This window comes from Ptychodera flava, chromosome 18 (genome assembly GCF_041260155.1).
Source record: "Ptychodera flava strain L36383 chromosome 18, AS_Pfla_20210202, whole genome shotgun sequence".
In the NCBI taxonomy this organism is placed as follows: domain Eukaryota; kingdom Metazoa; phylum Hemichordata; class Enteropneusta; family Ptychoderidae; genus Ptychodera; species Ptychodera flava.
In genome coordinates, this window is record NC_091945.1 from 20,072,472 (window position 1) to 20,098,764 (window position 26,293).

The 26,293-nt window shown below is 36.7% G+C and overlaps 1 protein-coding gene across 2 annotated transcripts; it reads left to right on the forward strand.

Moving 5' to 3' along the window:
- The first annotated feature begins 154 nt into the window (after positions 1-154).
- LOC139117818 (short transient receptor potential channel 4-like) lies at positions 155-20,918 on the forward strand. 2 transcript variants are annotated; one of them, XM_070681064.1, is made up of 8 exons: positions 155-318; positions 1,887-3,237; positions 3,938-4,187; positions 6,707-6,850; positions 7,246-7,336; positions 8,420-8,461; positions 17,789-17,820; positions 19,096-20,918. In XM_070681064.1, the coding sequence occupies exons 2-7, from the start codon at positions 2,654-2,656 to the stop codon at positions 17,791-17,793; spliced, it is 1,116 nt and encodes a 371-aa protein (XP_070537165.1). In that variant the 5' UTR covers positions 155-318; positions 1,887-2,653; the 3' UTR covers positions 17,794-17,820; positions 19,096-20,918. The 2 variants fall into 2 exon arrangements, with proteins under 2 accessions (XP_070537165.1, XP_070537164.1); XM_070681063.1 differs by lacking the exon at positions 155-318 and having other exon boundaries at positions 2,663-3,237.
- Positions 20,919-26,293: the final 5,375 nt, after the last annotated feature.

A 26,293-nucleotide genomic window follows, 5' to 3' on the forward strand; every position in this document is an offset into this window, starting at 1 on the left:
ACTTTCTTGAAATATGATTCTCTACCCATGTATTTCCATCCATGAAATCACGGATATGATTAAGTATTGTTTAAAACGACAGTGAATACAGCACATTTTCATGTAAATATGCTCTATATACTTATATCGGCAACTATGATGCATTATCCTACAGATGATGTTGAGGACTTAGTTTCGCAGGAGGTACGTAAAATGTTTGCAAAAGCAAACCCGGCATACTTATGTTTGAAAGAGAAAGATCCAGTTGTGTCAGCTTTAGAATGGCCGTTGAAATTCAATGAAGTCTTCGGACCTACGAATACACTACCAATACTACGGGTAAATTATTTACGATATATCAATTTTAAATATTTTTCGGGTAGTTATTATAGCTTTGTCAATACCGTTGTATTTTGTGAAGTCTTCACCCAGATTATTACAGATAATGTATCCGATATCTAGCATTGAGACTCTAGATGTTTTTTACATCTACTTTAATTAGCTGCATTGCCAAAACTATAAAATATTAGCCTCGTACATTATTGAAAGCAATGTTTGTTGGTGGGATTGGGTACATTATTGCCTAATTATCATTACAAGTTTTAAAAGTAGATTACACTACGGGGGACAAGATTTTCAAATCTAGTTTGATAATGTTATCAAACATGTTGCGTGTTAGATCATTCGCCCATTAAATTATCTAGAAATTGCCGCAATCGAAAATCTTGTATATACCATTAGCTCTATGGTAAAATATATTTATAATGTATGTAAAAGCAGGGATTTGTTGATAACCCACGTCTTACTAAATATTAAGACCTGTCATGTTGTAAAGGAGACTGAAATATGTCATACTAAAACCGTTTAAGGTACACTTAATTTGTCTTTAATGGTAACACAGCTGCAAGTTTTGATAATATGCTCATCAAAACCGGTGCATATTAATCTTCTCTGCGAGTATTCTGTGTCATCCTTACAACACATCACATTGTGTGCATCTGTTTAAGTAATATGGCCACTGGACAATGCACTTACACCGGTTTACTTACATGTCTTCGGAATTCGACAAACAATACTAACATTTCCACATGATGTTGCGAGTGAAAAAGCAGCTTCATATAAATTTGAAAATTACAATACTTAAGTGGTGTTGTAGTAGCGAATTTCAAAATAGTTTGGAATTACAATGTGCTAGGGTGATTAGAAAAACGTTTCTGGCGATAGAAAATAACTCAAACTACATCCATTGCAAACGTTCTCCTTTGATAGATTTTGCAACAATTTAACCCAATACGACGTCCACTGTTCTCACTCACAGAACACGTTGAGTGTAGGAAACACCAATCGTTGTACCGACTCGTACACACTTTACCGAGGAAAAACCTATCGTTAGCGTTATGTGCAGTTTCATAGACGGGAAATGATATAATAAAGGAAAATAATGATAAAGGCAATATAAGAATATTCAAACAGTCAGTGTACGGGTGAGTTTTTCAATTTGAGCGTGGCAACACAGACGATGTTGACTATGGAACAGAGTATTGGGTTAATTTGTCGCAAAATTTATCGAAGGAGAATAGTTGTAATGAATGCAGTTGGCGTCATTTTTTATCGCCAGAAACGTTTTTCTGATCACCAAAGCACGTTGTAATTCAAAGCTATTTGGCAATTCACTGTTATAGAAAGCAATAAAAATGGAAGAGCGAGTGAGAATATTACTGTTGTTACACTTTTCCTTAGCCGGGCAGTGAAGGGCATATTTTTCTAGTTTTTTACTTTGTTTTATTGTTTTACGGCACTCTAATGAGTTTCTTGTCATCGTTTGCCAACGATTAATATGAAATATTTAATACCATGGCTATACTTGTTTAATTATGGTTCCTTTGTTGCGATATGTATTGACCCAGGACAGGTACATGGGCTACAAGCGACAACTGACACAATTCACGGAAGAGATTCTCGACTGTTGCTTAACACATGCAGAAGTGAGAAAACTGCTGAATGGAAAGGATCGGGCAGAACTGCTGAATGGAAAGGATCGGGCAAACGGAGACGTTTTCTTCATGATACATTAAAGTTGGCCAACGATGCAGTTAGACTTCGAGGGAAGGGAGTAGGGAAATCTACCTTGTCTTCATATTATTTGATACTGTAGATAAAATTGCAAGCCATGCAGGAGATACTTTTGAACTCGCCAAAAGATTGCATGCAAACGTTAGTAAAAGTATATCATTATGTACCTACCTGCCTGCGCTCACATACACACACAAATGAAGAAACATATACATACATACATACATACATACATACATACATACATACATACATACATACATACATACATACATACATACATACATACATACATACATACATACGTACGAACACACGTACACACACATACAGAAATACATATAGACAGACAGACAGACATAACACAAGCACACTGTGAGATGTACTAGAATTCGTTAAATATGCCTTCTCTCTCTCTCTCTCTCTCTCTCTCTCTCTCTCTCTCTCTCTCTCTCTCTCTCTCTCTCTCTCACTCTAGTTTGTAGCGCATCGAAAAACTCAGCTTGAACTTCAGCGGCGATGGCTTTACGGACAGCCAAAGTTTTTTAGATGGAGTGGCAACAGCTGGTTCTGGTTTTTCCTTTATTATTTCTGTTGCTGCATGTTTTACGGACTACTGCTTCCTGTTCTCCCAATGGTTTATGCTCTTCGACTCACTCGCAAATATATATCCAGTCCCAAGGGAAAATTCTTGACTGAGCAATTTTCTGCCATCTTTTTCTTGGTCGCCCTTTTTGTTTACGAAGTTCTTGATAACCATCACCCTGTTTTGTTTAGTTTTCTGCTGTCCTGGATTCTTGGATCTCTTGCCTCTGAACTAATACAACTGAGAATCTACGGCCCTAGGCGTTACTTCGAGAATATTTGGACTATTTTGGACTTGTTGGTTTTAATTTCATTTGCTGCTGGTGTCATTTTAAGGGACTACTTTATAATGTCGGGTAGTCATTTTCTCTTATTTTTTGAGAAATTGCCAGCTTTAACTCTGGTTTGTGCCATGCTCCGCCGCATGCAGAATTTTTATCTTTCGGAACTTGTCGGTAAAATGTTCTTGATATTTATGGAAATGAAGACTGAAGTCTACAGATTTCTTGTTATTTTCGGTTACGTGGTCCTGGCATTTGCCTGTTCATTTTATTTTCTCTACTACGATGTGCGCGACGGAATCTTCAGACCATTTTTAAGGTAAGTGGGAATTCAAGTATTGTATATCGTCGTTGAAGCGACAAAACTAGATAATAGATTGCGCAAGCGGCTCACTAATACGCATGCGTCATAACAGTACGATACGAACAAATGTTTGACCGCTTAGTTGCCGGCATTATTATTGTGATTGCGTCATCGCATGTCATGGCCCTGGTTAAACATTTTTTACTTTGAGCAACATGCAAGCAATAAAGTTATAAATCTTCTTAATTAGTGAAAAGCGAGGATGCATGGCTATCAACACCTGTGACAAAGATGAGTATCTTATAATAAAAACAAGTTGAATTTTTCAATTGTATTCAAATCAAATATTAAAATTTAACAAATAAAATGAATTTTCTTTGAAAACGAAATTAAACGGTGAAGAAACCTTACATCATAATCGTCATTAAACTTAGCTATAAAAAGACGAATAAAGTTCCATTCAATAACAATAGATATGAAAGCTGAAATAATCAACAGTTTTTAATTTACTAATTATTTATAAAACAAGGTTTCATGAGCCTCCACGATTGCCGTAGTACATACCTGCTGATCGTTCGTAATTGTAACCGTGTTTTCTCTGTCGCTGTTATCATTCTTTCATGTTACCCGTGCCGATGGTTGCAATCTCGTGACAATAGTGAGGTGGCAGTATCGTCGATGAAATTTTTATACCTAATTAACATTTTTCTTACAGTTTCCATACCTCCTTACTACATCTGACAATGAAGGTGTTTTCCGAAACGAACAATATTGAATATCTGCAGTTGCTTAATCAGAACATCACCATCGGTGCCGCACAGCGTAATGGAACTATCGCGTTTGACGCCAGTGGTATCTATGATTTTGTGGGGTTTACGTTGTACACAATATTCTTGATGATGGCGATTCTCATTCTTCTAAAATTGTGTGTAGCGATGATGACAAATAAATATAGTATTTTGCAGGTTTGTCAAATTATTCTTGTCGTTCCTTTTCGAAGCAACAATATTCGATGACATGGCACACTCTATATTTGTTGAGAATGAGTAGAGATTTAGAGGACGTAAGACCATGGTGTATTTGATTCGCACGATCATAATTCCGTGATATACTATCGCTCCCCTAAGGGCTGGTCAGTTTCTTCAAAAAGTGGCTGAGTTCCCATTCCAAGTTTGAAATTAGCTTGACCCCAAAGACAAACAGAACTATATATAATATATATAATATATATATATATATATATATATATATATATATATATATATATATATATATATATATATATATATATATAAACAGAATACTTCAAGTACAAAGTAATGAAATCTATTACTTAAGTTTCATGCATCTTGCAATACTCTATCTGAGGATTGCAAGATGCATGAAACTTAAGTAATAGATTTAATTACTTTGTACTTGAAGTATTCTGTTTATTTATAACGCTCTGCTTTTGCATTGAGCACTGTAATTTCCCACGAGGACATCTGTATACTTCGATATATATATATATATATATAATATATATATATATATATATATATATATATATATATATATATATATATATATATATATATACGCTCTGCTTTTGCATTGAGCACTGTAATTTCCCACGAGGACATCTGTATACTTCGATATATATATATATATATATATATATATATATATATATATATATATATATATATCACATTAAGTGTGTATACAGTATTTTGAATGAGCTGCGAATGTATTTCAAATCTTTCTATGCTTAACCAAATGTCAAGAACCGTTGTATATATTAAAATTGATGTCAGTCTTTAATATAAAAGAGACAATTAGCTGAACTTTTGACAATTTTTCATGAATTATATTCTGTATATGAATGACAAAAAATGCTCAGACTTCAGTTTATCAACATAGCATACATATGTATAAAATAAATATGTATGTTCAATAATTTGTATCATTCAAGGTAAATATATTGCCAATACATGAATTTTGGTTAAGACTGAAAATTTCCTTATGGCCTTAACATATGCAGGCTATTTCAACAAGCTTAACACTGGACATTTCCATGTACTTTTAAACCTTTCTCCATCATGGTGGACCTCCACAGAGTACAATGAGAGTGAAAAGGTTCAGAGATTTCATGACACTGTTGTTGATGTTACAGAAACAAAATAGCAAAGACGTTGTGTTTTCATGCATTATAGCAACCTCCCTCAAACGTGAACTACATTTAAATGGTTTTTTTTTTCATGACGATTTTGGTATAAAATTTTCATTCAGTGACAATGAATGCATTATTGTACTTTTCTGAAACTGTCCTGGTACTTCTTATTGTACTAGCCTCAAAGATATTGAATGTGAATTTTGGTTTTCCTCTTACCTTTTTAATAAATTAAGGAAACTATCACTACCAGTAGTATAACCACGCACATCCATCCCATGGCAAACAACGGACAGGAGCGAAGAAATGTGGGCTTTTCGCTTGGTTCCAATTACATCTCCTGGGAAGCCCTTGAGAACTATTTTTATCAGTTGTGGCCAAATCTGATGTGCACAGTGTCTAAGGGAACCCTTTTATTTACAATAAAAACCATAAAAGCACTGCTAATAATTACAAAAAGTGTCTTGTGTCAACTGTCATTTTACTCATTAAAATATCACTGGTTATTTGGAAACCTGTGTGACAGGAAGGAAAATAATTGCATCAGTGAGAAGAAAAAATATCTTGTTTATTTTTTCTTTATAAAATATGCCACTGTATTAATGTATTGTGAAATATTAGTGCAGATTGCTTTCTCTTCCTAAGTTCTCATTGAGAAAACAATAAGATTGCAGATTTCATAACAATTGTTACACTTAAAATGCAAAACAGTTTTCAGTTTGCAAACATCAAGATATCTCTGACTCGTCGGAATGGCGCGTTAAATACTGCAAAGCGTGGCTGGCACGATGCACTTTATGCAAGTACGAGCCCGTATCTTTATGCAAAAACACACTTACCTCCTCTATTGAGCAATTAGAAAACATGGTGACCCAATAAACAAAGTAAAAAAACAGGGCAACCTCCATGGATACACTTGTCCCAAGACTGAAGAAACTGATCAGTTCCTAATGGCAGCTATTATTGCCAGTTGAAGCGATACACTCACACTTGTTTCGCGTGGTTTTGATGAGAAGGAATGCTTTTCAATGTGTTGCTTTGTCTGCCTTACAACATTTAAATTGTGTCGTTTAATCCTATGTTGAAACAAATCATATGCTGAACGCGGTGTCAAACGTTAGCGTCTTTTCATTTGTTTCTCTGTCGACTGATATATCAACATAAACGTTTTTAACTTCTAAACTAGATTTTCTCAAGAGCAAATACTACAAAGAACTTACCATTTCAAATTGTTTTACCCATCACTTGTACAAACTAATATATTGTTCATATATTTTATATGGCTGTTTCCTTATTTATGACTGTTTATTTATTGTTCTAAAAACTTGCCAGAAAAATATCGAGAAGCTGTGGTATCTCAAGAGATCGGAAATTTGGCTGTATTATATCCGACAGAAAATTATATTTCCACCACCGTATAACTTGTTGGAGATTTTCGTCAGAATATTGCTTGACCTCAAACGCCGCTTTCAACAGGTAATAGTAGAGAAATTCTTTCACTTTTCTGTCTGTGCATTGTAAGATTTGCTGATTAAATAGTTTGCTGATATGCCTCTTTTAATATATATCTGAGGTATGCAAATTTTCTATGGCTGACATTATTTAAATGTATATACTATTAGAAAGGTATTATTCTGTCATTGTTGTCGAAGTAAAGTTAACGTATTGTTTCAACGACATTCTTAAGAACACAATGTCTTGACCTAAGTACAATCACAATGAAATGTCGGCGAATAAAATCGCTGAATTAATGAGTCATCGTTGTCGAACTTGAACATCTTAAACTTATTAAGGTCAAACGCTAAAGCATGTCTGATTTCGTTATAACAGCTAAAAAATCTCGATCTAAAATGCTTGATCTTGATTTGTAGGCTGTGTGCGAGGCGAACGCCAGTGGAGAACCGGTCCAAGACGAACACCAGTGGAGAACCGGTCAAAGAAGTCAAGATCGAAATGACGAAGGTATTAACCGTTTTCGATTGTGTAACATTAAGTGCTGAGAAAAAAACACCATTATCCGTCACTGAGAAAAATAAAGGCTGCGGTAAAGAACGTTTAGACAAATTAAAAGACTTCGAAATAAAATTTTTTTACAATAATTCTCCTTTCTACGATTTGATATGTATCATTTTAATATGCATTTTTGAGGTATTCTGAAGGGGCATGCAGATTTATTTCATTTGTTTACAGTGGAAATATACTTTTTAATGCAATGTGCCGATACTTTTTCAAAGTGAGAAAGCTTTTCCTGTACCAGATGGATTGTCAGACAATGTCCGTTATATTTTTATCGGTAAATGAATGATGTACACAACCATCTAAATCTGAATTTTGTATCGATGCCATTAAAACGAAGCATTGCTTACAGTTGTTTTGCTTTTTATTGCGACCTGTGCTTGTGCTCGTCTTCTTTGAAAGGCCAAACATAATAACCATCATCATCATCATCATCATCATCATCATCGTCGTCGTTGTCGTCGTCGTCGTCGGTCTTATCGTAACGGGGTCCGAAAACGGGCACTCTTTGTACATCGTCATCCGTAGATCCAATCTTTAGAATTTGAACGACATTCGTTACTTCAAAATTACGTAATGCCTTTACGACTAGTGCAATAATCTCCGTAACAGTAATAGATGTATCCAATGCAATTTTTCATGAAGTTTGAATTATAATTGTTCAAGCCAAATACAAGCAGGACAGACTACCCGACGTTCAATTATTCTAGTATAATTTCATTCAATGCGATTCCATGATACTCTTGGCAATAAACCGAAAGTGCTGTTTTGCGCGTGCACCGTATGACGTTTTTATGTAACGGTTTCTTTGAAATTCAGATTATGTATTACACATATTTTCTTCAACCTTTAAAATTCGTTATTCAAAGGCGACTCGACGCTTATAGGAACTCTTATTTCATAAAAACCCAGCTGAAACCTTTATATACATATCACTAACGAATGATGAACTGAATTCCAAAACAGCTAATTGCTCTAGGTGATAATTGTATTTAACTCGTAGCAAATACTTCTTTCCTTTCACTGTAGAAGAACGCTGGACAAGAAGATTTCGAGCCATCGTACGAAGAGGTGAAAAATTAAAATGTCTTTATTATTGTGTAATCTCAATATATTTAGTAGTTCATAAACTACGGCCAAATTGCAGATTCAAAGATTTGAGGACCCTACCCAGATATAGCAAGAGAACGGACAATAGCCATTCTAGATCGGTGGACGGACCGAAACAATCCTTCTTAATCATCGTTTGCAAATTTCCACTTACGGCAAACACTCCCTCAAAAGATTAAGACATTCAGTTCAGTTCAGTTCAGTTTTGATGAGGGATAAGGTATCCAGAGGATAATGAAAGTCCCTTTGTTCTCAAATATTGGCAGAGCGTCGTACTGGGTTTTAAAGTCATTGACAGACTGTGCATATACAATGTTGGCTGGCAAACTGTTCCATGTATTGACTATCCTAGATGAGAAGAAGTATTTCCGTGTATTTAGTCTGACAGTTGGTTCAGTGTTATGTAGGTCATTTACCCCACACTCATCATGACCTGAGTTCAATTAGTCTAGAACATTCTCAAGGTCACTGCCCTTAATGACCTCACAACCTTGAATTCAATTAGTCATGTTTGGAATGTTCTGGAAATTTAATTAGTTGTGTAAGAGAGATAATTTTAGAACAGTATTAGCATGTCAATAAAAGTTCTAGATTGTTCTTATATGCCCTTATGTAACCCATGTTATAAAAGGGACGTGCACAGCTTCCAGTCAGACTTTTGGGATCGTGTCTCTTGTGTGTTACTAAACTCCAGCAGTAGTCATTCTCAAGACTTTTCAAGACCTTCACTGTCAACGCTGGATTTATACTGTGGACTTTGTGCAGCTTCAAGCCTGCAAGCCAAAGGACTGTTCATTCATCCGACTGACTGTTACAACTCTGAGACTGGAGCTTTGCCGTCCCAGCTGAGATAAGTAGTCTGTACACTTTTAAAGCTTGTACTCTGTCCCTAACTTAGCAATTAGTTTTGTTTTCGTAATAAATTTTGTTTAAACGGAAACTGCTGAGTTCACCCTTTTGTTCGTTTTCTCTGCACGTAACAAATTGGGGGCTCGTCCGGGATACGAATATTTTGAGCCGTTTGACAACATTTTGACAGCCTTTTCAAAACTACTGTATACTGTGAACTCAGCGAAATTCAATCATGGCGGAATTCAAGCCAGACGAATTTATGGATGACCTTGATCAGGACACATTAATTCCCTCAGAAAAGACAACCTCATAGCACTGGCAAATTTCCTTAAAGTAGATGTCAAAAGATCTATGCGCAAGCGAGAAATACAGTTCAAGATTGCAAAACATTTAGTTAATTCTGGCCATTTTGAGGAGTCTGCCTTAAAAGATTATGAGCCTGAGTCTTCCTCTGAACTCAGAAAATTAGAATTAGAATTGCAGACACATTTGGAGATTAAGAACTAGAATTACAAATGGAAGAAAGACAGAAAGAAAAAGAATTACAAATGGAAAAGAGAGACAGGCATTAGAAAAAGAAAAATACGAATGCAGTTAGAAATGGAAGAAAGACAGAAAGAAAAAGAAAGGCAGGAAAGATTAGAAATGGAAGAAAGACAGAGAGAAAAGAATTGCGATTAGAAGAACAGCGATTACAGGTAGAAATAAAACGTTTAGAGCTTGGACAGTCAGGAAAATTCTTCCTTCAGACAAGTTTGACATCACTAAGCATTTCAGGTTAGTTCCCCCTTTCCAAGAAAGGATGTTGATAAATATTTCCTTCATTTTGAGAAAATTGCTCAGAGTCTGAATTGGCCTAAGGAGTCCTGGTCTATGCTTTTGCAGAGTGCTTTGGTGGGTAAGCCAGAGAAATTTACATTCAATTGTCAGTAGAGCAGGCTTCAGATTATGATTCTGTGAAGGAATTAATTCTCAAGGGCTATGAGTTGGTGCCTGAAGCTTACCGTCAGAAATTTAGGGATTGTGAGAAGGTGAAGGATCAAACTTATGTTGAATTTGCTCGAACAAAAGAACAACTGTTTGATCGTTGGTGTTCTTCTGAAAAGGTCAGTCAGAATTATGACAAATTACGACAACTTGTTTTGATTGAGGAATTTAAAAGGTGCATTCGGAGTGACATCAAGACGTTTATCAATGAACAAAAGGCAGATACATTGGAGGTTGCTGCACGTTTGGCCGATGATTACTCATTGACTCACAAATCTTCATTTCTCAGCAAACCATCCCAGTCCTTTTCATACAGAAACAATGCAGGTAAATTTAACTCCTCCTTTTCATCCAAGAATTTTTCAAAGGAGAGTAGAAAATCAAATGACAACAGTTCACAGAGTTCAAGTAACACTCCCACATCATCAGATCCCAAGTCTCAATCTCCTTCTGACAAACAGTTTGGTACACTTTCTTGTAATTATTGTAAGAAAGACGGCCATTTAATGTCAAAGTGTTTCAAATTGAAAAGAAAACGTGAAGGTCAAAGTGGTCAAAGTGGATCTAAGCCCACCGGCTTTATTTCTTCATCAACTCAATTAGAGTCTAATAATGTGTGCAACACATTTTCTGAGGTTAAACCCCTCTTATCCCCAATTAATGAGGTCAAGGTCAATTCTTCTCAAGATAGCATTATGGGTATTTTCGAACCATTTATTCATAATGGTTTATATCACTTTCTAGTGATTTCTCTTCCGCTACCCCTGTCAAAATTTTAAGAGATACGGGGCTTCCCAGTCTCTTTTGTTGGCAGATACCCTGCCGTTTTCTGAAAAGTCATTTTCAGGTTCTAAAGTTCTTATTAAGGGGGTAGATTGTAATGACTACATTCCTGTTCCTCTCCATAATGTCTATTTGTCTTCGGACTTTGTTTCTGGACCTGTGACTTTAGGTATTAGGCCTTTTTTGCCTTTTGAAGGGATTCACCTTCTTCTTGGAAACGACCTTGCTGGGGACAAGGTCATTACTAATCCACTTGTGACTGATAATCCTACTTTAGATCAGGATCCAGAGCCAATTGAACAAGAGATACCCGATTTATTTCCTTCATGTGCTATTACTCGAGCCATGTCAAAGAAAACTTCCGAGAATCAAAATACTCTCAAAAATAATGTCACAGATGTTGACTTAAATGACACCTTTCTCAGTCAGGTGTTTGACACGGATCATTCCGTTATCCCTCGTGGATTTGAAACTTCCAGTAAAACTTCTGCTGACCAAAGTCAGACATTTTCTAGATCAAATCTCATTGCAGAACAACACAAAGACCCAGATATTTTGTCTTTGTTTGACAGGGTAGATGATGAAGGTAGAACTTCAGATAGCTCTGTTTCCTATTATACAAAGTCGGTATTCTCATGCGTAAATGGAGACCTCCAGATGTTTTGGTTGATGACGATTGGGCTATAAAACATCAATTGTGGTTCCAAAGCCCTACCGTGCTGAAATATTGCGCCTGGCCCATGAAACCCCTGGGCTGGTCATTTGGGAGTAAGGAAAACTTATCATAAAATTCTCAGTCACTTTTATTGGCCTAATCTCAGGCAGGATGTAGCACATTTCTGTAAAACTTGTCACACATGTCAAATGGTAGGAAAGCCGAATCAGACCATTCCAAAGGCCCCTTTACAGCCAATTCCTGCATTTCAAGAACCATTTAGTAGGATACTAATAGACTGTGTTGGGCCCCTACCAAAAACAAGATCAGGAAATGAGTACATGCTGACAATAATGTGTACATCAACTCGGTTCCCAGAAGCCATACCACTGAGAAATATAAAGACAAAGACTATAGTGAAAGCTTTAGTCAAATTTTTCACTTTATTTGGCCTCCCTAAATGTGTCCAGTCCGATCAAGGCTCCAACTTTATGTCTGGTATTTTTCAACAAGTAATGGATCAGCTAGGCATTAAACAGTATAGGTCATCCGCCTATCATCCAGAAAGTCAGGGTGCTCTTGAGCGATTTCATCAAACTTGAAAAACATGATTAGGACCTACTGTTTTGACACAGAGAAGCAGTGGGATGAAGGAATTCATTTTTTGCTCTTTGCTGTTAGAGAGTCAATTCAGGAGTCTCTTGGTTTTAGCCCATTTGAGCTTGTATTTGGACATACAGTCCGTGGCCCACTTAAGCTCGTTAAAGAGAAATTCCTATCAGACGATGATGATTGTCTGAATATTTTGCAATATGTGTCAGATTTTCGTACAAAACTCTCTAAAGCATGTGAATTAGCCAGAGAAAATCTTGAGTCATCTCAGCAGTCAATGAAAACCAAATATGATAAAACACCTCAAAACGGAAGTTTGAACCAGGTCAAAAAGTTCTTGTTCTACTTCCAATTCCTGGCAAACCACTCCATGCTCGTTACTTTGGGCCATACCTAATTGATAAGAATTGAGTGATTTAAATTACATCATAATAACACCTGACAGGCGAAAACAAAAACAGCTATGTCACATAAATATGCTTAAGCCATATTTGGATAGGGATAATCCTACTATAACTCAGCCTGTCAGTACCGTCAGTTCTGGCCATTATGAAGATAGTGATACTGAAACTGACTTGAGTGAAAATACTCTAAACTCAAAGCTGGGCTCGGTCAAGCTTCAGAACTCAGAAATCCTGGAGAAGCTGGAGTCTACAAAGTTGGCACACCTCCAGCCAGAACAACAACAACAGGTGAAAGAATTGCTCCATGAATATAACACCTGTTTCAAGATGTTCCAACGAGGACAAACGTCATCTATCACGACGTTGATGTTGGGGACAGTAAGCCTGTAAAACAACATCCATACAGACTGAATCCAACAAAAGCAAAATATCTCCAGGAAGAAGTCAAATACCTGCTGGACAATGACTTTATTGAACCCAGTAAAAGTAACTGGAGTTCGCCGTGTATACTTGTTCCCAAATCAGATCACAGTTATCGTATGTGCACGGACTTTAGGAAGGTCAACACTTTAACAAAGACAGACACTTTCCCAATCCCGAGGATTGATGACTGCATCGACCGAGTGGGAAAAGCCAAGTATGTGACGAAATTTGACCTACTGAAGGGATTTTGGCAAGTCCCTCTGACGGATCGTGCTCGTGAAATATCCGCCTTTGTTACACCAGACGGATTGTTCCAGTACAAGGTGATGCCATTCGGAATGAAGAACTCTCCGGCAACGTTCCAACGGATGATCAACGACGTCATATCCGGGCTAGACGGGTGTGCAGCCTATGTTGACGACGTCGTCCTGTATAGTGACACCTGGGAGGAACACATCAAGCTCATGCGGAAGTTCTTTGAGAGACTGAGTAAAGCAATGTTGACTGTCAACCTTGCCAAATCTGAGTTTGGTTGGGCGAGGGTAACTTACCTCGGACATACTGTAGGACAGGGTGAGGTAAAACCTGTTGATGCCAAAATCAGTGCCATTTCAAGTTTTCCCATACCAAACTGCAAACGACAACTGATGCGCTTTCTCGGTATGGCTGGTTACTACAGAAAATTCTGTCCAAATTTCTCCACAATTACTGAGCCTTTGACTAACTTACTTAAAAGAAAGTAAAGTTTGTTTGGTCAGAGCAATGCCAACAGGCATTTGACACACTTAAAGCCATACTGCAAGTGCCCCAGTGTTGTCTGCACCAGATTTCACTTTGCCATTCAAATTAGCTGTGGATGCTAGTGATACGGCTGCTGGTGCTGTTTTATTGCAAGAGGATAGTCATGGTGTAGATCATCCTGTTTGCTATTTTTCACGCAAATTTAACAAATCCCAGAGAAACTACTCCACAATTGAAAAAGAGTGTTTATCTTTGATATTAGCTTTACAGCATTTTGAAGTTTATGTTACTTCTTCAAATCAGCCAATAGTGTTTATATTGATCACAACCCTCTTGTTTTTCTGCAGAAATTTAAAGGCAAAAATCAGAGATTGCTAAGATGGAGTTTAATGTTACAGGAGTTTAATCTTGATATTAGACATATCAAAGGCAGAGACAATTTAATTGCAGACTGTCTCTCTCGTATTTAGAGTTTATTGTTGTTCACTTTCAAGAAATTTTACTTTAGAGTAAAAAAAAAAAAAAAAAAAAAAAAAAAAAAAAAAAAAAAAAATTTGAGTACTTAAATCCTTTTCAAGATTACATTTGTAAAAGAAAGATTTTTCTTTGAAAAATTTTCTTTTTTTGAAGAGGGGGTGTGTTATGTAGGTCATTTACCCCACACTCATCATGACCTGAGTTCAATTAGTCTAGAACATTCTCAAGGTCACTGCCCTTAATGACCTCACAACCTTGAATTCAATTAGTCATGTTTGGAATGTTCTGGAAATTTAATTAGTTGTGTAAGAGAGATAATTTTAGAACAGTAATTAGCATGTCAATAAAAGTTCTAGATTGTTCTTATATGCCCTTATGTAAACCCATGTGTATAAAAAGGGACGTGCACAGCTTCCAGTCAGACTTTTGGGGATCGTGTCTCTTGTGTGTTACTAAACTCCAGCAGTAGTCATTCTCAAGACTTTTCAAGACCTTCACTGTCAACGCTGGATTATACTGTGGACTTTGTGCAGCTTCAAGCCTGCAAGCCAAAGGACTGTTCATTCATCCGACTGACTGTTACAACTCTGAGACTGGAGCTTTGCCGTCCCAGCTGAGATAAGTAGTCTGTACACTTTTAAAGCTTGTACTCTGTCCCTAACTTAGCAATTAGTTTTGTTTTCGTAATAAATTTTGTTTAAACGGAAACTGCTGAGTTCACCCTTTTGTTCGTTTTCTCTGCACGTAACATCAGCAGTTTATAATTGTGTGCACGTGTAGTCCTTGATGACAGTTGAAGTGATATATTGCATGAGTCGTTTCCATTTAAAATCTTGAAAACTTGCAACATGTCTCCCCTGGTTCTTCTCTGCTCCAGTTTAGTAAGACCAAAGTGCTGTAATCTTTCTTGATATGGTAGTTTACGTAGTTCTGGAACTAATTTTGTGGCCCGGCGTTGAACTTTCTCTAGTAAGGTAATATCCTTTTGTAACCATGGTGACCATGCTTGCACACCATATCCAATCTTGGTCTCACCAGTTGCTTGTACAAACGTTTAATTATGTCTGTTGATTTGTGGGTAATTGTTCTTTTAATGATGCCAAGCATGTTATTTGCTGTTTTTGCTGCCTGGATACACTGTGATGAAGGTTTGAGGCTGGAATGCATTGTTACACCAAGATCTTTTTTCCTCCTCTGTATGCTGCAGTGGTATATTGCTCATCTGGTAAACATGTGATGGATTATTCACTCCAATATGCATGGACTTACATTTCTTGACATAAAACTCATCTGCCAATCCTGTGACCACTTTTGGAGTCTGTCCAGATCATTTTGTAACGTATCAGTGTCATTTCTATTGTAAATTGGGCGATATAGCTTTGTGTCGTCAGCAAATTTCTTAATTTGAGATATCAAACCACAGTCAATGTCGTTGATGAAAATCAGGAACAGTATGGGACCATTGATGACAACACGCTGTTGACGATTGATAGCCAGGCTTGTACTCACTGAAGGACAGAACCAGTAATGCCATGGTTTTCCATTTTATTTATGAGTCTAGCATGAGGAACTTTGTCAAAGGCCTTTGCAAAATCAAGATAAATTACATCCACAGGCACTCCGTCATCTATGTACTGTGTAATTTCATCCAGGAATTCTAATAAATTTGTAAGGCATGACTTCCCATGACAAATCCCATGCTGTGAGCCCAGAATTAGATCATGACTGTCCAGATGCTGTACAATATTGTCCCGGATGATAGATTCCAGCAGTTTTCCACAAATTGCTGTTAGGCTAATTGGTCTGTAGTTACCTGGTTCTGATTTGCTGCCTTTCTTAAAATAGGTGTAACATTCGCTTTCCTCCAGTCATCCGGTACAATGCCAGTTATCAGGGATTCAGTATAAATGAGGGATAGTGGTTTAGCTAATTACGCTGCAGCTGTACGTAGAACTCTTTGTGATATTTTATCCGGTCCTGCGGCTTTACCTGGTGACAACTGTAAATGTGCTTCGATGAATGAGCTGATGAGAATAAATTGTGCATCATTTTTTTGAAAACATGTACCATATGCTATTGCAGTCTGGCGTGCTAGTAATTTCTTGAGTCTAAAATGTGTTTGCGCAGAGGTTTTTTTAATGCTTGATCACTTAACCGATACTGCGGATGAACATTCCTTCAAATATGCTATGGAATTAAGTCTTGTGGGCCGAAAATGTTGAGGCCATCGTGTCATTTATTCACTGGACAATAAAATGGTATTTACAAGGAAACGTGGACACTCTAGTCATACTCAACACCGCCGTGGGCAGTAAGAAGAAATAACACCTTCGAAAAATTGCAGCCAGTAACATTTTGTCAGGCAAAATAAAATCAAATTTTCGACTCAAAGTTTGAAGCCCTACCACAACGACAAAAACCTTAGAAACTTTATTTTTTAGGAACGATTCCCGCCCTAGCCGGGTATATTCTCCATTTAGGTACGGCTTGGTGCCATATGAAGCGAATTGTATCCCAATCGAGGTGCCTGCGAAGGGGGTTATTGCTGTTATATTATATCAACACTTATTTTGGTGGCGTTATGTTTTCTTCGTAGGGTTATCATAAGCAGAAAGCAGGATAAAATCTGAGTGATTGCTGTCGAACAGAAATTCAGCGCCCGGGACCGAGCATTCTTGCCGAAATGAATTATACTGCGTGTACTTCGTATGATGCGCAGTCGAAGTGACGCAGACGACAAATGCTTTAATAAGGCAGTTCGAAAAGCAAACTTGCGACTGCTCATGCAGCTATTTCTGCGTTTCACCATTATACTTGTTCTCAAATAAATTTCTCTGTCTTTGTACATCGTCATCCGTAGATCCAATCTTTAGAATTTGAACGACATTCGTTACTTCAAAATTACGTAATGCCTTTACGACTAGTGCAATAATCTCCGTAACAGTAATAGATGTATCCAATGCAATTTTTCATGAAGTTTGAATTATAATTGTTCAAGCCAAATACAAGCAGGACACAATACCCGACGTTTAATTATGCTAGTATCATTTAATTCAGTGCTATCCCATGATGCTCTTGGCAATAAACCGAAACTGGTGTACTGTGCGTGCTCTGTACGTTGTTTTTATGTAACGGTTTCTTTGAAATTCAGATTATGTATTACACATATTTTCTTCAACCTTTAAAATTCGTTATTCAAAGGCGACTCGAGGCTTGTAAGCAGTTATGAAAACCTAGCTGAAACCTTTAAATACGTATCACTAACGAATGACGAACTGATTTCCAGAACAGCATGTTGCTCGAGGTTGTTATTGTGTTTAACTCGTAGCAAACACTTCTTTTTATTCACTGCAGAATAATACCGAACAAGAAGATCGTACGAAGAGGTGAAAAATTATTTTTTTTTATAATGAATAATCTCAATATCTTAATAGTTCATACACTGCGGCCAAGTTGCACAATCAAAGATTTTAGGACCCCAACCAGCCATAGCAAGAGAACAGACCGTAGCCATTCTAGATCGGTGGACGGACCGAAACAATCCTTATTAATCAGCGTTTGTAAGTTTCCACTTACGGCAAACACTCCCTCAAAAGATTAAGACATATGCTTCGATGAATGAACTGATGTATCATTTTTTGAAACATGTACCATATGCTATTGCAGTCTGGCGTACTTGTAATTTGTTGACTCTAAAATGTGTTTTGCGCAGAGGTTATATTTTTAATGCTTTATCGCTGATCAGTTACAGCTGATGAACATTCCTCCAACTTTGCTATGGACTTCAGTCTAGTGCGCTGGATAATTTTGAAGCCATCCTGGCGTTTATTCAAACTTTCAAAGGACAATAAAATCGCGTTAACAGGGAAACGTGGACACTCTAGTCACAATCAACACCGCCGTGGGCAGTAAGAAGAAATAACACCTTCGAAAAATTGCAGCCAGTAACATTTTGTCAGGCAAAATAAATCAAAATTTTCGACTCAAAGTTTGAAGCCCTACCACAACGACAAAAACCTTAGAAACTTTATTTTTTAGGAACGATTCCCGCCCTAGCCGGGTATATTCTCCATTTAGGTATCGCTTGGTGTCATTTGAAGCGAATTGTATCCCAATCGAGGTGCCTGCGAAGGGGGTTATTGCTGTTATATCAGCATTTGTGTCTGTGGCGTTGTTTTCTTCGTAGTTTTAGCATCCTTAAAATAGGAGAAAGCAGGATCAAATCTGAGTGATCTCTGTTCGAACAGAAATTCAGCGCCCGGGACTGAGCATTCTTCACGGAAATGAATTATACCACGTGTACTTCCTATAGTGCGCAGTCGAGGCGACACAGACAACAAATGCCCTAATAAGGCAGTTTGAAAAGCAACGTTCTAAACTTGCGACTGCTCATGCAACTATTTCTGCGTTTCATCATTATACTTGTTCTCAAATAAATTTCTCCTGCTGTTTTAGTGGTCTGTGTCTCCACGTCGAAATTCTACGCCAGTTGAGGGGTCCGTTTTAATACTGGTAAAACTGTTTTTACCACGACCAGTGTGAGCTCTCGTCCACTAAGAACAACGCATTGCGTGATTGACATTTTGTACGTATCAAAATGCAATCGGTTAAAAGTTCTTTTTTGTTAAATTATCTTTTTAATATTGTGTTCTTCCATACAGTTAATCACTATTCTTAAGGTTCGATACTACGTGGCTCATGGTTGTGACAACTGCAAGATACATGGCCTGATGAAAGAGGCATCGACAGGACTATAAACGGAGCGTAAAACATCCATTTAGAATCTGTATCTTTGAATAATGGATAAGAATTGGATAATGTTTTACTCAAGTTTAAATGCACTTTAAATCGAATATTGACAAGCGTACCAACGACGTTTGAAGTAACATTTCCTCAATAATTTTCTTTGCTTCAAGGAAGTGGAAGTCACGAGCACATTAAACATATTCAGAAGTTGTAAACTTTGTTTCTAAGATACCGCATTTTCATATTACTTGCAGCTCTTTTTTTCCTTCATTTCTGTCAAACTTTGAGATCTGAAACAATTATTTACGTTATTGCTTTTTCTTCATATTAATTATCTACAAGTGTAAGTTGATTTTGTCAGTATCCTAATCAGAAAGACGTACATAAAATCTGTTTTTCAGGGCAAACAGATTATTGGATCAAAAAATACTTCCCAAAATGCATTTTATTACGTTTTTCCTTTTGTTCCACTTAGTGTAGTCACGCGTGGTATTATAACTTTAACGAAGTTTCTGAAACATTTTAATCTGTCTAGCGTTTGCTATTTTCATCCATATTCAGTGCATTTTGGGATATAGAACAGTTACAAATGTTTATTACTTTTTGCACATTATAATTTTTAAACACATTTTGTAGCTGTTTTGTTTGAGTAGACCTGGACTCACAGAGAAATATGGATGAATTTCTAATAATCAATAGGATTAGAAGACATTATTATTAAACCTAATATCGACTTCTAAAGTAATATTTTCACAATATTTTCTTCTTCTTCCTTCCAAGAAGTGTATTAACGTGTTGTAGTGAGGTTATTCAGTAGTTTAATTTTAACAACCTTTCTGAGACATTATCTTTCTAGTATACTTTTTCATTTTTCTTGCAATCTTGAACAGTTGTGTACGCAATCACCGAAAGGATCAAAATGAGAGTACCAACAACTTTGAGGTAAGACTTTCTTAATTATCTTCTTCTGTGTCAGGGAGTGAAGTTACGCGTATATTGAACATATTGAGTCGTTGTAACTTGTTTCTAAGAAATTGCATTTTTCTATTACTTGCAGCTCTTATTTTTTATTTCTGGTTGCGATATGGAACAGTAATGTAACGTAATTGCTTTAATTTACATTATCAGTTATGTAGATGTGTAAGTTGATTTTGTCAGTATGATAGTCATAGAGACGTAGATGAAATCTACATTTTTTTTAAGCCAACTGATTTCCCAGATTGCATTTCGCGTTTGATTTCTCTGTCTTGGAATGAATAACATTGTTACATAATTCTGTGATTTTGTGAACACATTTGTCTTGCACAACTTTCAATTTTAGATTTTCTTAACGTTCATGAATTACTGTGAGCTATTCCGTGATTAGCTCTCTCACATGTTCATCGAACACCAGCTGGCCGCAAAATGCTTGGCGTGTGGTGTAATATCGAATGTTCGATATGGGACAATAAAAACATATTTGACCATATTTCAGTAATATTTCTTCGAATTATGTATTAAAACTTTGTTGACCTTAAAATGCCACGGATTATAAAGGTTAGGAACTCAGTTTTCATTTTATTCTCATTCAGTCAATGTTTGTAGTATATTAATCAATCTTCAGTTCCAACTTGTTTGACTTCAAGGATTATGTGAGACTTGTCATTTTTGCAAAAAAAAAAACCCCATTTTATTGGAAATGTATTTTACTTTAAGACAGCACGTCAATGAATAAACTGAATATGCTATCTTTAAACTTAACATCCTTTCTGTCTTAGTATGTTATCCAACGTTTTTTCGTTGTGAACCATTTTCAATAGCGTTGTCTACGACCAGAGGGTGTCCTTCGGAACTTTCGATATCTGCTGGACTTCTGTCACCTTATAGGTACCTGCTCGAGGTGCAATATAATTATTCCTTTCTATTAAAGATGGAAAATTTGATTTATTTGACTTATTTGAGGTCTAAGGACATTGTATAATTCTTGGAGATACACTGACTGGTATATACGGCTATTATATCCACTTTCATTCGTAGATGACGTAGACCTGCTTGCTCTATGCTCTTAGCTGTTCATACGCGATCGAGCTTGAAATCGAACGCTGGCGGGAGTATTTTGACCTGATTTTTGGTGGGCCTCATAACTTTCGCGAAGGGATCAGATTATGTTTCAAAACACCAAAAACACTCATTTTACACACTCCAGCCTATGCTTTACATCTACTGCCATACTAAACTTAAACATAAATGTTCTTCAAATTGTGAAATCTGTGTGCGACAACTTGATATTTGATTGTTTGTTGTGACATGAACGTGTACCACAAACCCTGCCTTGAAGTGGAATGGTCAAACAGCGGAATAATATCAACAAGTGATACAGTTGCCATAAGTCCTTAACAGCCAACTTTTTATGAGTAAGAGGAGCAAGCAAGGTTGATTTCAGTTGATTTCGTCGCTAATTTGGAACGTTTCTAGGGAAACAGTCATAACTATAGAGTATGCATGTTGTTAAATGGGTTTATTGCACGAAGTTAGGTCGATACCGCGTCGCATTCCTCATTTTGACTCGTTGCTACGCAACTCGTCAAAATACGGACACATTACTCGAATACGACGCGATATCGACCAAACTTCGTGTAAATATCCTTAAGTATTTCGTAGAATAAGCTTGCTATAATTGGTCAAAGCCCCATAAAAATCAGTTGACCTGTGACATTCGTTTCTAATAAAGCATTTAGAACTTTCCCCAACAGTGCAGATCGAGTCGACAATAGTACTGACTTCATCGGGAGTGGTTTGAATTTCGATTCCATCGATTTTGTTATATGCTGCCTTCTGAAACAGGACTACCGAGAATTGTCGTAAAAAGTTTCGTCTCATTTAAGTAAGTTTATATACTTCACTAATCAGAATCGATATTTTGCTGCACTTCACACTAAAAGCTATAGTCTTGTACTGGTTCCGCGTGACCTTCCACCAAACCACACATCCGCCATCTAGGTGTCGTTGGACACAGTTGGATCTTTGAGCCTGCTTCAATGAATGGTTTTACATTCAACGGTGAAAAACGCGACAGGCAAAAGGTTTTTGATCCATTCTAGCCCGTCAACGATCGTCTCGCGATGCTTTTGTAAAAGCACAGATTTACAAGGACTGCTGTAAAATGCGTAACGTCTTTATTGGTCTACAGTTGCCATTGCACTGTTGAGCAAACGATGAACTCAAAATGTAGCTTGTTTCACAGCAGGTTTGATGTTTGCCAGCATCCGATGCATATATATGCGTTACGTGAGAAATTAATTGACATGCAAGATATCTGTTATAGATACAAAACTCAAAATGTTGGAAGAAGTCTTCTTCAGTCGAATAATATACGAAGGGCAGGCGGTGACGGGTATATTATGTCAGGCTCTGAGGTGTAGGTACGCTCACGATTGCCAGCAACGAGATTCCGACACCAAGAAGAAATAACAACAACAAAACCAGTTGTCTTCGTAATGGAAATTCAAGTGCTTTTAAACCCTTAAACTACTGAATTTAGTCAGCACAAGCCGTTTTGACCTTTTCATTTGCAACGTTCCACTTCGTGAAAAGCTTTCTGCACTATCCTAAATTAATCTTATTCCAGCAACAAAAACCTTTATGACTGACATTTGACCAGGTTGATTCCGAAATAAACAGTACTTGTGAAACTGCTTTTCAATAAATGACTTTGGTAAACAATCTTTATAATATATGTTCTTGGCGAGGTCCAAAGTTTAAAGTTAAGAGTGCGGAGTATGGTTACACAGGGAAAGGGGAGTACTTAGTTATCAAGCAAAAACGCTGCAATGTTGTGAAATTCGATCTTGAATACGAGAGTATGGTAACTAAAGGTACATGAAAATGCCTACTTGTTAATCGCGCAGTGTCAGTCAATTCCATTGACTTGCTAATGGAAATGCAAGAATAACCTTGAATCTTTCACAAAATGTAAGAATAGCATTTAATAAGACGCATTCAAAAAAAGTGGAAGCACTTGAGTACACTCAATTGTGGAGGCATTCCTCGTGTGCTTTTATGCAGCTACACCCGCTAAATTGCAAATCTAACGTATTAAAATAGTAGCTATTTGAATCTGGTTTCTAAATAAGAGTGCCGTACTCGCAAAGTAATGTCAACAGTGTTTAACAGATATCCAATAAGGTTAAAGGTGTCACCTGTTCCGATTTTGCCACAGTTACCACGGAAAGATAAAATCTAACCCGCTTTTAAAAACAGCGCCCTCATGTTGGCATTTTGAATAGCAAGGACGCCTCTTTGACCTTATATGGGCATCTTTAGATTACAGGTGACTGTATACCTTTAATGTTACAAAGACAAAACACAAAAATATCACAAAGAAGAGTTTTCACTGAATTCTCTGTAGCTGGTTCGTCTGTTTAAAAGGGATAAAACAATGTAAAATGCAGGCGTCATTTTTGAAAATGTGAACTTGGTTAGTTTTTTTCCGAGTCGGTCGTATAACCGAAAACGTACGGTTTTTATTTGCCCTGTAGAGGCTACAGAGCTACATCTTCATCTTCAATTATTCCTGTGCTAAAAACCTATACATCATAAATGACGGTCGTAGTGAGAAAATATTTAGGGAAAAACACGAAATACTTGAGTTTCAATTGCACAACACATTATACACTGGCTATTAAAGGAGATTGCCTCTAACAGTATGACATTTAAAAATCTGGAGTAAAAGTGTGCCATCAACTGCTACTTCTTTTGTTTAACAGGTCGATGTTATCCTAAATGCGGCATCGTCCGTTTTGAAATTCTATAGCTTACAATAGTAGCCGATATAATATGGCAACAGATCAATATTACGGAGACTATCAGCCTGCAACGCCGGTAAGTGTTAATATCCCGACTATTCTTAAACACTTCCGTAAAAGGTGATACATATGTTCTTAAATCCTGTTGCAACATGCACTTACCGGTTGCAGACTTCCTAGCATTTGATTGAATTTGTCGTCATCCAGTTTGCTTGATGTTTCTGTTTCTTTTAGTCTATTTCTCTGTAACTTCCGTCGCATATAATTGCCACGTTTTCAAAAAGACAGCTCTACCCTTCAAAACAAACATACTAAACCATATATATATATAGGCCTATATATATATATTTATATTTCCATCATATTTAATGCGGGCAGTCGGATGCTTAACGCATAAAACTTGTCATTACAAATTGATCAAGTCTACGATTCCAAGTCAAAGAAGTCAACTTTTATTCAAGATGAACACTTGCGTATCCAGTTGTTTATCTGATCGGAAAATTCTCAGAACATTTGTTGTACCTGAAATGCGAATTGCCCACCTAAGAAAGGCATTAATGTTTCAGGCGGTCAACCATACTTTAAACATGGCGGCTTTCTGCAGGTAAAAAACATAAAATTACAAAAGTCAGAGTAAAGTTTTCTTTGAAACAGGAATTTCATACCATAAATGTCTATAAAAAGACAAAGATGCATGAGTTTAGCAAGTTTTAAAAGCAAATAACTTTTGACTATAAACAAGATCGCATTTGCGTTAAAAGTCTTTATTACATCACTCTCAAACTATTGTAGTGAGAAGTCGAAGTTTTACCCACAATGCATTTCAATATCATGCAGTTTGACCAATTGGCACGAGACGAAAGATATTTATCATTGAGAGAATGATATTTTCTATATACTCAATAATAAAATTGCTCATTTATTCCGCAAGCTTTAAACCGGGCCCACACAAGCAATATACAGTAAATTGCTGTACAAATGTAAGAGTGTGAATATAAAATCCCAAGAAACATTCTGTATTCTGCTTTTTTTTCTTTTGACAAATTATTCCTGTTTCGCTTTGCTTTGAAGAATTGAGGTCTGAAATTTGTCATTACCTAGCAAGTGTCAGCAAACGATTCGACATGCCAGTGTTTTGATTTCTTGAATGGAGACCTTCCACTAATGTATCAGTTAATTGGTCAGGACACAGGAGAAATGTAAAGATCTAAAGGCAATTTACGGACACTGTAATTGAAATTGAACAGCAGAATTTGTCAAAATGAGTATTTCATTACATTTTTGTCTTTACATTGAATAAGAAATTTTAATTTGGTTGAATATGTGTACCATATTAAACACGACGATGTTGGATACTCCTTTTGCTAAATGAATGTATCAATTCTCACCTTGTTTACACTATCTAAAAGTTCTCGACAGAGCCGAAAGATACCACTGACAGTAGCACCGGAGAAGATTGGCACAATGTTAATAGGTAAGACAAGCTCACAAAAGAAACCACAGTAGGGGTTACGTTATCAAATGCATCTCTCCCGTTTAGCGACAGACAAGGATTTGCGTTGTCATGGTGTTTGATAAGGCATGTCGGCAATGTACAGTAAAACTGTCTTGTGACTCAAAACAAACCATACAGCACTTAAATTTTTGAAGACGACGTAATGGTCACTTGTACAGATTTCGCTCTTTTATCCAAACGTTGCTCTAATTTCTCGATGCTTTTGAGTTGTTAGTACATTGACATAAGTCTTGTACTGTGCACAAAATAGTATGATGGCACAGTACCAATGTAGAGGTGTGCAATTTCTGCTTTATAGAGGTCTCTCACACAGTATTCTTACCTCGTTTTCTTCCATTATTTTGATCGATTCGGAAAATACAATCTAGACTACATAATCACCACAGCGATGACATCTTGAGTTAAAAGAGATGGACTTTTCTTATAGTAAGGCGAGCGTTTTGATTGCTTTTCTGTTCTTGGCCAAAACTCTAATATGTTCTCCTTTAAACCACCAACACATTAGAAATCAACGAAATATGACATAGTAAGGTAACAAAATAATATTTTGAAGGTTGGTCCGATAACACTTTACCTTCTCATTTTTGATTTTTTGCGTCGTCGTTTTGACTTTATTGTTTGGACAACAAAATAATGTATGTTATTTTACTGCTATTCTGGAATTGATGTCGAAAGTATGTTTGGCGTGTCGGATGGTGATGTATCAAGGTATCTCGAAGACGATCATGGAAATGATAGAAGAGAAGAGAACCAATTTCTTCACTTTATGGAGCAAGGAGACATTGAAAAGATCAAAAAGATACAATCGGTAGG